General features: G+C 27.2%; 2 protein-coding genes across 2 annotated transcripts; one reads left to right on the top strand and one right to left on the bottom strand.

Annotated features, from left to right (window-relative positions):
* Positions 1-2,888: 2,888 nt before the first annotated feature.
* On the top strand, positions 2,889-5,023 carry LOC101251011 (premnaspirodiene oxygenase). The gene is made up of 2 exons (XM_004244393.5): positions 2,889-3,897; positions 4,145-5,023. The coding sequence occupies exons 1-2, from the start codon at positions 3,007-3,009 to the stop codon at positions 4,772-4,774; spliced, it is 1,521 nt and encodes a 506-aa protein (XP_004244441.2). The 5' UTR covers positions 2,889-3,006; the 3' UTR covers positions 4,775-5,023.
* A 569-nt stretch (positions 5,024-5,592) lies between these two features.
* Positions 5,593-12,312, bottom strand: LOC101247446 (terpene synthase 21). Its single transcript, XM_069287903.1, is given in 16 exon segments — positions 5,593-6,018; positions 6,581-6,829; positions 7,072-7,166; positions 7,169-7,212; positions 7,470-7,685; positions 7,838-7,936; positions 8,378-8,487; positions 8,863-9,077; positions 9,291-9,388; positions 9,644-9,764; positions 10,152-10,342; positions 10,679-10,859; positions 11,217-11,505; positions 11,585-11,621; positions 11,973-12,034; positions 12,146-12,312. Coding segments are annotated over 16 exon segments (2,337 nt in total). The 5' UTR covers positions 12,167-12,312; the 3' UTR covers positions 5,593-5,709.
* Between the last annotated feature and the right edge of the window lie 977 nt (positions 12,313-13,289).

Below are 13,289 nucleotides of genomic sequence, written 5' to 3'. Positions count from 1 at the left end.
TGCAACTATTAGATCATGATATTTATATGCTATATCCATTAATTCCAAGAAAAATGAAATGAACTTTTTAAAATTTTACAGTATTATACTTTTAAAATGAATTAATATAAGGACTTAGAACTAATTTTATTTTTATTTTATAAAGAAATAAATAATTTAAAACAAAGATTTTTAATAATGTGGACAATAATATAAAACGAAAAGAATATATAAATGATAACTAGTTTCTTTATTAGGTATGTGTTGTCCACGTCAATCAAAAAGTAATTACAATAGTTTCTTCTTTTGGATTTTTGTTCTAAGATTTGCGCAATAATACTCATATACTTTTTCTTATTTTAATTAAAATAAGATATGCTCGAATGATAAGCACAATAATATTTAATACCTGTTTTTTTTATACTCCTTTATTTTAATTAAATTTAAATTTTAAAAAATAAAAATAATAATTTAAATCTTGCAATTTTTGAAACAAAGATAAATAAAATATATTAAAATTTTATTCAGTCTTATAATTGAAAAATTAAAACTAAAAAATTAAATTCTTTTAGACTGAGAGAGTAATATACATATATAATAAGGTATATATATTTAACGGGAAAAAAAATTATTACACGTTCTCATATAACATGATTTGACTTGTCACCAACTTTAGAGACAATAAAAGATTTCTAAATCTTGTACAGTATTCCATTAAAAATAGGAAAAAAACGTTTAAGATATATTTAAATTATGTGAAAGGATTAAAAATATTCTTTGTTTATAGTTTGATTAAAAAAGTGTCTTTGTCATTAATATTTTGACTAAAAAATATCTTTAAATTATACGAAAGAAATAAAAATGTCCTCGTTTGTTGTTTGATTTTAAAATGTCATTGTCGTCAATACTTAGATCCAAAATTATTGTTATTGTTATTTAATGAGTCAAAAATGCTCATTTTTTAAAAAAGTGTATTATTATTTTTCTTTTTAACACATTTTTTCCTAATTCTATATTTTTTTAAATTAGCAAATATTAATCCTACTTCAGTTCAGAAAAAATAGAAAAATAAAGTATTTTCTTATTTTATTATCATTATTTTTTATCGTTATATAAATAGAAATTAATGGTAGATATACTATAATTTTATATATATAAAATATATTATATGTCGAAAGAGTACATGAAATTATTCTGTTTTAATTGATAAAATGAGATAAACAAGAAGAAAAAAATATCTTCTACATTTTTATTTGTTAAAGTGACTTTAGAAGAAATAAAACAAGAATAGTATTCTTTAATAATATTTTAATTAGAAAGAAGACGTGTTTAATATATATATATATATATTCGTAAAAAGGCATTTTGACTCATTTTATAACTATATATAAGGACATTTTTGGATCAAAGTATTGACTGTGCAACAATATTTTTTAGCCAAAGTATTGACAGTAAGGACATTTTTGAACTAAACTATAGACGAAGGACTTTTTTTTTCCACAAAATTTAAGAACATTTCTGACCCTTTTCCCTTAAAAATATGTAGAATTTATTAAACTACACTTTAATCGTATAAATTTAAATATGTCATATATAAAATTAATTAAAATAACAGAATTTTCAATAAATTATTTTTAATAAAAAGTGATTTCATAGAATAAAAACAAACAGAGGGGGAGATAATAGTTTCTTGATTAGGTTCTGGCCTCCATGTGAGTAATGAAAATAATTTACCTCTTTTGGACGGTTGTTCTAAGATTTACACAATAATGCTCATATATTTTTTCTTATTTAAAAAAAATGCTGCAATAATTGCATCTTAATTTGTTTTTTTATTATTCGATTCAATTATTTATATATATATATATATATTATTGGAGTACGATTTTAGTAGTGCTATCACATCGAATCTCATTTAGATCGAAGTGTTTCCTATCAAGAATATCTCAATATTTAGAGCTCAAATTTGAAATCTTTAATTAAAGAAGAAATAACTTTATCCGTCGCACCACCAATTGTATTTTTACTTCCATCGATATTAGGTTATTTCTTTGTTTCAATTCATTGGTTTCTATTTTCCTTCTAAATTAATTCTTTTAAAAAGAACGCTTTTTAAAAAAAAAAAATTGATAATTTTGTAATCTCAAATTTTATATGATATATTTAAGATTATAAGATCAAAAGATATTTTGATACATTTATATATATTTAGTTTAAAATTACAAAATTCAAAGCTTATTTGAATAAACTTTTTAGGTGAAAAATCTTTCTAAGTTCGATTTGATTCAATTATTGAAATAAATTAACAAACAAAGATAATCAAACAACTCATCAACCAATCGTTATGATCCTGCAAACCTTGTTTGTCAATTCACTTTTATTTGTTTATTTGAACGTTTCATGTCTCTTAAAAATGATTAACATAAAAATTTAACATAATGCTCATATTGATTTTTTTCCCCAAAAGTTCCCTCGGGGGCTTCATTAGATAAGTCAAAGAAAATTGATTGATGTTTAGAATTATATTTTGAAAATTGATTTGGAGAATAAGTGATTAATGCAAAGAATAAAATATGAGAAAAGATTAATTTTATTTTCTTAATATGTTAAAAATGAAAAACCTACTTTAAAAAAATAAACTGATAAAGGTGAACGGAAAAAGTATTATAAGGTGGGTCTGACCCACCCCCTTCACTTAAACACAGATACTCAGCATAATCACATACATATATCTATATATATCTAGAGACTGAACTATGACATAAATATTGTAATATCGAAAACTCAAGAAAAGACTGATAATTAACCCTTTAAACTATTGAGTTATAGATATGGTGATATTAATAAACTTTCCATGCCACTTTAAAATTGTGTCCCCCACCCACCCCACCATGTCCCTTCCATCCCATTTCATGAATTATTTTGTACATTATTCTTGCCAATATATTGTTGTATGTATAAATTAGAAGACACATTGGTTAAATTAAATTATCCCTTCTTTTATTTATCAAGTCAATTTAACACATTATGGAAGTCTCCTCCTTCATTTTCACATTTTTTCTCATTTTCCTACCTTTACTTCTTGCGATCGTTAAAAATCACAAAAAATCAAAAAAATTGCCTCCGGGTCCATGGAAACTTCCAATCATCGGAAACTTACACCAACTCGAAATTTCACGACCTTACATCACACTCAAGGAGTTATCGAAGAAATATGGACCGTTGATGCACCTAAAACTCGGTGAACGTTCAACTATTGTCATTTCTTCATATAAAATACTTAAAGAATTGATGAAAACAAGTGACACTATCCTCTCTCATAGGCCCGAGCTCCTTGTCTCGGAAACCGTGGCTTACAATGGTAGAGACATTGCTTTTGCTCCCTATGGTGATTACTGGAAACAGATGCGCAAAATTTGCACATCAGAGATCCTCAGTACAAGAAGAATTCACTCGAATTATCCTCTTATGGAAGAGGAAATTTCGCGCTTAGTGAAAAATATTAAAGAGTCATCATCTAAAGGTACCCTAATTAATGTGTACGAGTGTCTCAACTCACTCTCTTGTGCTATTATTTGTAGGGCTACCGTTGGAACGACTTGTAACGATTCGGATTCGTTGATATCTACGATAAGAAAAATAACACCTCTAGTGGGACTTTTTAATATATCGGATTTGTTCCCTTCCCTCAAGTTTCTCGATAGATATATTACAGGATCTAATCAAAAGTTACTGAAAGTGCATCATGAATTATGTGATCGCCTTCTAGAAGAAATTATTCATGAACACGAAGAAAGTATTAGAAAAAATAATGTTGATGAGGAAGATCTTTTGCACCTTCTTCTAAGGCTTAGAGAGAAGGAGAGCCACAATTTTCAAGTCCCTATAACAAGAGATAACGTCAAAGCTATTATCTTGGTAAGTACATAACTTATTGAAAGCATTACATTTTGTTTGGATATTTGTTCAATTTTATATAAGTTGAAGTTTTTAGTTATGCGCACACGGTTAAAGTCAAGTTAAAAGGGCATATTCAGTTATCGAAGGGTTAAAAGTTGGATTAATTAAGCCGAGTCCATCCTCTTTTGTAAAAATTGTTTTGATTTTAAATAAAATTATCGATAAATAATTATATGATCATTTATGAAATTTATCTGAAATACAGGATATGTTCATCGGTGGAACGGACACGACATCAATTTTAGTGGAATGGGCCATGGCTGAATTATTGAAAAATCCAAATATGATGAAAAAAGCCCAAGTTGAAGTTAGAGAGGTTTTAAAAGGGAAAAAGAAAGTTGATCATATCGATGTACAAAATTTGAAATACTTGAAATTGATTGTGAAAGAAACTCTAAGACTTCATCCTCCAGGTCCCTTAGCTATACCAAGAGAATCAATAGAGGAAATCGCGATTAATGGGTATGTTATACCTAATAAAACAATAGCCTTGATGAATTTGTATGCAATGGGAAGAGATCCTGAATATTGGTACGATCCAGAGAAATTCATGCCTGATCGATTCAACAATTATGTCGATAATGATGTTAAAATGATCAAAGGATCATCAAATGTTCCTATGGAGTTTTTGGCATTTGGATTTGGAAAAAGGGTTTGTCCAGGAATGTTATTTGCTACGGCAAGTAGTGAACTCACATTGGCTAGATTACTTTATCATTTCGATTGGACACTTCCTAATGGTATGAATCCACAAGATTTAGATATGACTGAAGGTTTTGGTGCTGCTGCTACAATGAAAAACAACTTGTATTTGGTGGCTACACCATATGACTAACAAGATTTAGTCTGTCTCAGTTTATGAGACATCTTTTGAATTTTGAAAGTTAAACTATTCTGTTATATGTCCAAATTGATGGTCAAAATTAAAAAGTTTGACTTTTGAATTATGTATCATGTCGTAAAAGAATTGTTTTTTTCCTTTTCTTCCCCTTTGTTTTCTTGTATTCCATCTTGTATTGTTTTAATTGATAATAATGTGTAAAAACTTGCAGTAGTTTTATGTAACTTGCATTTGTTATCCTTATTATTATTTTTTCAAAAAGGAAAAAATAATGTGGCACTATGAGAATCAAACTTCCAAATCATTTTATTTTGGCCAAAAGAATTACCACCATACATCCCTATAATTGCATATTTTAGCAAAAATATGGTGTTACAATTTTTACAAGAAAATATGAAATTAACTATTTAGTTCATCGATAAGTCTTAGCTATTCATTGTTAAAAAAACTCCTGGCTAATTGAATTTTCTTATAATCTTTATTATTATAAATTTTTTATTGTTTAATTATAAAATTTTATTCTTCACTAATTTTTTTTGTATTCTAGTAGTGAAGAGAGTGATTTACCCAACCTTTGTTAATATGAAAATAAAAAGTTCATATGACTCCATTTGCAATGGAAAAAGCCTCTATTTTTGGCAATAAGATACAACAATCTATGAGCAAAAGTAAATTTATTATTCTTAACTCTTGATTCTAAATTTAAGATTTCCACTATGGATCGTGAATCACCATTCAAAATTAAAACGGTTGTGATGTTGTTGTTATAATTAATATATAATACAGTTCATCACGTAGAGAGGGAAGACATGTTTGTCATCAAAACTTTTCTTCACTTTCTTTAACTTCACAGTGTCAAGTTAAAATAAGATAAATAAATTGAAACAGAATAAGAAGAACAAAACTCATAAATTCAAAATGAGGGATTATTAATGATTGAGTGGTTTGTAAATGACTTCATCAATGTGATTCTTCATTTCCTCTGGAAATCTATATTCATCACCATGTGAATAAGTGAAATAAACCATTTTGCTTGTCCTCCAAAATATTTCTTTGCATAATTGAGGCAATTGGCTTCCCTTTTTTTGAACTAAAACCATTTTCAATAACTCTCTTCTATTCATTTCCAAGATTTCCTTTATCTTCATTATAGCTTCTTCCTCACAAATTTTTGTTCTTCTTGGACTTTGTGTCATTAGTATTGTGACTAAATTCATTGAGCTCTCCCCTTGTTCTCTCTGTAGGAAAACATGTAAGAGACAATTGACCAAAATTAGTGATTTATTCGGAATTCAATAAAAAAACATGATTTTTCATTTCAGAATCTATAAACTTGAAATTCTAGATTTACTCATCAAGATTTTGCGTTGTATATCACATGTATAATGGACAAGTTGATAGTTTTGGCATGAAGAAAAACTCTAATATTATGAGTGTGTTCGATACATACGAAAATGATTTTTTCACTGAAATTCAAAAAATAAGTTATATAAATGACAATTTACATTGATTGATGGTCTCTTTTCCAACTTCTAACACATCTCATCTTTACCCTGTCTCCTAACCCCCCCAACCCCACACCCTTACCTCCCATCTGCCAACTCCACCTCTTCATATAATTTGTCTAGATAATATAGGAATACTTTTATATAATATTATTTATTAATTAGTACCATGAAAACAAGAAATAAATAAAAAAAGAATATTAACTTCTTTGGGAAAAACATTTTTCATGTTATATATCTTGATGACCCAAACTAAAATTAAAAATTAAAAGTAAAAAAATACAAGAGTTGTTACCTTGTAGGTTTGTAAATCATTGAGGAGCCTCATGACTATACCAGTACAATTGCATAAACCATATATTTCATCACTTTCTAATAGATCTTTGGATATTTTTATTCCAAGAAAATATTGTGTTGTGAGAGGAATCAATCTTGAACCAAATGTTATAGATGTAACATACAAATACTCTTCTATGCTTGGTATTGTCTTGCTTGTCCACCACTCTATTCGTTCAATCAACATGCACTTCATCACTTCAAGCCACTATAGATAACGGAGATACGGAGTTTAAGAAAGTAAATTAAAAACAATCGAAATAATTTTTTCTATTTCAATTTGTAATTTGTCTTAATTGACTAAGTATACAGTTTAAGAAAGTAAAGATATGCTTACTGTATAAAAATGTCATTTAATCTGATGTGATCGTAAAGATGCCATATGACATGTTGGAATTAAATTAGACATTCTTAAAAAAAAAAACTAAAAAGTAAAATTAATTCCCTTACCAAATTAATAAGATGATTTTTGACAGATCGTCCTTGTTTAATTTCAGCAATTGTAGCAAGCTCCTCTATTGATTTATAGAAAACAGAAAAAAAACTTTAACCCTCTCAGAACTATAACCTACACTTGCATAGTCATCCCACCTGTAAATAATAGTGTTGAAATTAATTTTATGAATACACAATTATGTGATACTGTGATTGAATTAAAGTGTTGAAATTGTTAATAAGTACTCCATTTGATATGATTAATTAAAAAAATCCTGATGAGCTAATTTTTTAAATATCTTGAGATTTTAAAAACATATTGAGGACTATATAGTAGATTATATACCCTTTAACTTATAAATTAAAAATGCTTATAAGTCAGTTTGACGAGCTTATAAGTTGAGACGAAATACCTTTCAACTAATTGAATGATGTTGAGTAATTCATCTTTAGATGCAAAACCATCAAAAAGATCATCGACTATGGTTAGGAGCATGACATATTTTGCATACATGAGACGTGCATTAGAGAACTCAGGTTCAGACACAACAGCTATGCCAATTAAGTAAGTAGTAGATATAAATTGTTCTGAGAGTCCAAGTTGGTCCAATCTACAATCTTCAAACCACCTACATTCGTATATGTAAACGTGTTTGACTTTACATGAAGTTTAAGAATAAAAAAGATTTTCATCGTCCTCTCAGCATTAAGTTAAATTATCGATAAATATAAGAAAAAATATCATTTTTCAACGGACTAAAAAAAAGTATTAATAATATACCTCTTGAGTTGTTGAAGTTCTTCACGGTGTTGAGTTTGACATAAGTCAAAGTCGTGTATTGAAAATATTAACAAGTCCTTATTGTTAATGTTGGGTGACCTATAATAGAGAGAGACTTAAATTAGAATTTGCAATACGTATTTTTTAATTTGACTGAAATTGATATTTATGTCATTTAATTTTGTATGCATACATGAACTAAAACTTATATAAAGTTAAATAAGTAAGTAAATGTGTTCTACATGATCTAATCCGTCCAGTTGACACATCTAGTCTCATATTTTATTTCGATATCTGTAGAGTTAGAGTACTTATTGATTTTTTTACAACAGAAAGTTATATTGAATATATGGCACCAACTTAATAAATACATGATATATGTTAGTTATATACATTATTATCATGAAATTGTTGATTAATACTCCATATATTCTTGATTCTTCCCTTAATTTATCACTTTACTACAATGATTTGACATTATTAAAAGTAAATACAAATTAAAAAAATGAATGTACAAGTGATAATGATAGATAATCATACCTATAAGCTGCTTTTAAGATTTTAAAATTGTTCTCTTCGTATGACTTTATATATCTTCTATTTTCTGCTCGATCATATGTGGTATAAAACTTCCTCAAAGCAAGTTCCACCTGATATTTCCATGATTAATAATAGAAGAAAAATATATAGTTCGATACATAAAATATTTAGTATTTACATATAATTCAAGGAAGAACCGCAGCTTAAGAAATGAGATATAGAATATTATAAAATTATTCTTTGTAACGAAAAATTAACTTTTAATCACGTGGTGGTACCAAATATTATCTTTGTATAGTTCGTAAGTTATAATTTCAACATTCCATTCTATTAACATGATATGTTTAAAATCATAAGTTTTTAGATAATATTATTTGTCGTATATGTAAGCCTTTAGCTTATATAAACTATAGGATTCAAAAGTTATATCTTTACGTTCCCAAACTTTATACACGATATAAATTAACATACACAAAATAAAATACCTCCTTCTTTGACATCCTATCTATGAAGCCATTGTTTAAGAGTTTTTGCTCCATAAATGTTCTTGTCCAATTGTTAATCTTATCCAAAATGTCATCTTTCTCTTGATCAATAGCCAATTGTGATGCTTTGTGGAGTTCAAGAATTTCAACATGACTTGTATATTTCCCACTTGTTGTAAAGAAATGTTCTTCATCCATAAATTCTGCTAGTTCATCTGCAAATTAATTGAATTCATTAAGACAAACTACTTTGTTGTCGGAGTTTTTAGGATTTAATTTCTCAGATGGTAACTCAGCTAATATTGTAGTTATTATATAAGATTATCATATGTTTTCTTGATTTATTTTTTTCTTCAATAACAAAAATGACTTTCTTAAAAAATAATTATGATCATCTGAGAAATCGACTCGAGTTTTTAGTAACGAACCTGAGGAGACATCATAGTTGCTCATCCTGAGAAGTCGAAAAGCCATAGCACAATGGGTGATATTTGAGAAAATTTCTTCATTCTTTTGTTGCCATAGCCTATAAATAATTGACATTATTATATACTATAAGGTTAACAAAAATCGTAAAAGTGAAATACCTAGATAGCCCCTTAAACTTATTTTATAATCTAGACATTTTAATTTTAACAAAAATATATTTTTTTTATGACGTGACAAATAATGTGTATCAAAGACATTCACAAGATGATAAAATATACTGTCAAGCTTAAGGGGCTATTTAAATATTTAACTAATTATAAAATATGACTTTAATTAATTAGATTTAATTTACCTGTATATTTCTTCTAGAGCTTTCTTTATTTCTGATTTAAAATGCCGATGTACTCCAAGATTTTGAAGTGTATCAACCAAGCAAAGCAATGAATGTATCTTTGTTGGATACATAGTGGGAACTATGAGAACATAAAAGGCCAAAAGGAAAATGTTAGAAAGCAAAAAAAGAAGATTATTAATTATATATTAATTATTAAATCATTAAAATAAACAAGACATTTATATTTTAACCTCACAAACTATTAATTTCGTTTTTTGTCTTTGGATTATAACGGCAAATAATATCATTTTAATCATAGTAATATTTTCCGCTAAAGGCGGTTCGGATGAAACTCTGACAGTAGGCTGGCTCCGCCCATCCGTAAGATAGTTGGGCCAGTTAAAGTCCTGAACCTAGTAGATCGGTCCATGTTCTAGCTTAGGAGTCGGAAAAATACATTTAAAAAAAAAAAGTAAAACAAATAAATTAAAACAAATAGAGTAATTATTTTTCATATGATACGTACCCCAATTTTTGTGTTGTTGGAAGATTGAATTAAGATATTGATAGCATTTTTGATCATGTTGATGATAAATCAAGGCAGCTGCAGTAGTGGCTGGTGAATCAAATAATGAACCATTTTGTCTTTGATGTAACTTTATTATTTCCTTCCAATCACATAATTCACCAACTCCTTCACCCATATATTCAACATTCCTTGTGAAATTATTTAAATATATATAGTCAGAATGTAAGTGTATAAAGCTGTGTTTGGTAAGAAGAAATATATTATTTTTTTTGTAAAAATAAAATGATCTTTTTTATCAGGTACATAAATGAAAAATTTATTTGTATATTATCTAAAAAAATACTAATGAGAAATTTCAATGAAAAAAATATTAATTACTGATATAATCAATGTGAATTATATATTACTTGTAGAACTTATTTTCTCTACTTTCATTAAATAAGAAAGTCATTTTCTTCATTTATAAAAAAATATGTTTTTCTAGAAAATATACTTTCCAATCGAACTTGAAAAGAAATATGTACCTTTTAATTGTTGAATCTCTTTTGCATTTCACCAAATTTACAAGATGAAGATTCAAAGGCAAATTTAAATCTAATTTCTCTGCAGATTTGATCATACTAGAAAATATAACTTCAAATCCTAAAGGTGAAATTTGATCCTTGTTATCTACTGCCCAACCATACGTTTCAATGAAGCCAAGACCTGAAAGAAAATGAAGGAACTCTTCAAGTAAAAAAAATATACACTCCAACAAAACTTATTATATATTGTATTCGCATAATTATATTTTTAGTTAATTATATATCAACAAATAAATAATTTTATGGATAATTATAATTATTTTGTTATTTTACGGATAATTATGTGTATATACTTTCACGAGGGAGTACTGGTTGTCACTTTTACTCTTTCTCTATTAAATTGAGATCCATATTAAATAATGATAATTTTGTTTAATTTATATCTTCTTCAAAGACATGGTAAAATAAACGTGACAAATAAAAATGAATCGAAGAAATAACATAATAGTGTTGAATTGAACAAATAAAGTCCATTAACCTCTTTTGATTTGCTCATCTCCAACTCTCCATTTGGTTAGTGCAAGCAAACATGCAAGAGTGGAAGAAAGTGAGTCCTTTAGAAGCAATGGATGGGTAGGGTTTAGTCCCCAAGATCCATCTTCTCTTTGATTTTCAATAATCCAATCCAAACATTGTGGAAAACATGGCTCATTTAGTGAATGTCTTGAAGGGACCATAGCTACCCATGCTGTGTCATAGGAAGAAGGAGATAACTCTAATTTCCCAAAACTTTCCCTTATTCTATCCCTTGCATCTTCGAAACCATTCTGCAATGAGAAATATATTCAGTGTAATTTTACGAGTAAGATTTGAAAAAGATTTAGTGTGTATGATTGACTTGATCACCTCTAGTTTGAGAAATAGGGAGGCTGATTCTGATAGACTGTCAGATCAAATTAAAGTAGTTCGAATACAAGAAAACAACAGAAGAAAAGAAGTCAAGACAAAATGATGTTAAGGGCATAACAAAGGGTACTAAAAAATAATATGATAATGAAAGTGTAAGAAATACTATAAAATAACAAGAATCGCATCACTAATTAATATTTTAATAACTAACTTTATTATGAGTTTGATCAATCGAATCAGATAATTTTATCTTAGATTTTATATTTGTTAAAAAGAATCAATAAATAAGTATATATAAATGATAAATTTCAAATAAAATGTGATTGAATTTCCAATCAGAATCCATAAAGTTAAAATCACGAAAGACGAGCGCGACTCAACTTACCATTGATGAAGTGGTACTATGGCTGCATCTTGCTCTACATGATCTTTGGAAAATTGCATCTTCTTTCAACAATGACACAAAGAAAATGTTAATTAGGGCATGGTGGTGACATAAAAGATAATTCATTGACTAATGTAAAATATTGTTGCAATGATCAAAATTATGTCTCTTACTGGATGAAATTGTTTTCCCATTTCCTAATTTATGATGAGAAATGATTATGATTTTGCTTCTACAGCCAATTATCATCCTTTGAATATTGTGTGTTGTTTTTGGGTATCAAAAATAAGAAATTTCTCTTAGTTAGCTACCACATTTATTGAGGTGAGGGTCATTTGCATTTTGGTTCTATTTTGTGTTTATCTTTAATTTTTGTTCCTCGTTATAAATACAATATTCCTAAATTTAGTGCAAATAATTAGTTGATAGCTTTAAGAAAAAAGTCTTTACTTAACCAACTGAACTTAAAATATACTTTTTGTCTGTCGCATGACATATCAAGTGGTCTCAAACTCTTATAAGAGTGTGAGATTCTTAAAAAAATTGAAAAATGTATTGAAAATACAAAGTTGACGAGAATTTAAAAGTGTATTTCACCAAGGTAAAAAAGATCAGGGATATATATAATTTAATTACTTGAGTAAGAGATTATTTTTATTGTTATCAATTTTTAAAATAAAATTAATAATTTACTTCAAATTTAAAACTATTTTTAAAATATTTTTCTCTTTATATTATAATACCTCACGAGTTTAGCTCCATAGTCTTTAATTTTTATTTGTCAATCATTGCAGCATATCTTATTTCAAAACAGAAAAAGTATATAAGCATTATTGAATAAATCTTAGAACAACAATCCAAAAGTGAAATAATTACTCTTTGATTCACGTGGACACTATACTTTTTTGTAAGAAAATGTTCCACCTTTTATAACATAATTTTTTAATACAAATTAAAAAATTATTTCAAATAAATATCGAACGTTAAATAAAATGATCTAATAATTCTTAATAATAAAATAAACTCTTTATTTTGTTTTGTTTTCTTTCTTATTTTTGACAAAGAGGTATGTATAATTAATAGGACAACTTTCACATATAGCAAATAAAAAATTTATATTTGTATGTTATAGCAAAGTTTGCATAATTGCGCTCCATAGCAAACATAAAACTGTATAATTCGCTATACATATACAATTGTATAATTCGCTGGCCTAAATTGTATAATTCGCTGGCCTATTTCGCTGAAATTGTATAATTTGCTTTGCATATAGTTGAATCGAATTAATATGTATGTATATTACATAATTATAAGTGT

The sequence above is a fragment of the Solanum lycopersicum genome, chromosome 8 (genome assembly GCF_036512215.1).
Source record: "Solanum lycopersicum chromosome 8, SLM_r2.1".
NCBI lineage: Eukaryota > Viridiplantae > Streptophyta > Magnoliopsida > Solanales > Solanaceae > Solanum > Solanum lycopersicum.
Note: the sequence above shows the minus strand (reverse complement) of the source record. Positions and strands in the feature narration are given on the sequence as shown.

Coding starts and splice junctions, on each gene's coding strand:
- LOC101251011 (XM_004244393.5), top strand. CDS start 3,007: ATGGAAGTCTCCTCCTTCATTTTCACATTTTTTCTCATTTTCCTACCT. Junction 3,898..4,144: donor ACGTCAAAGCTATTATCTTG/GTAAGTACATAA, acceptor TCTGAAATACAG/GATATGTTCATCGGTGGAAC.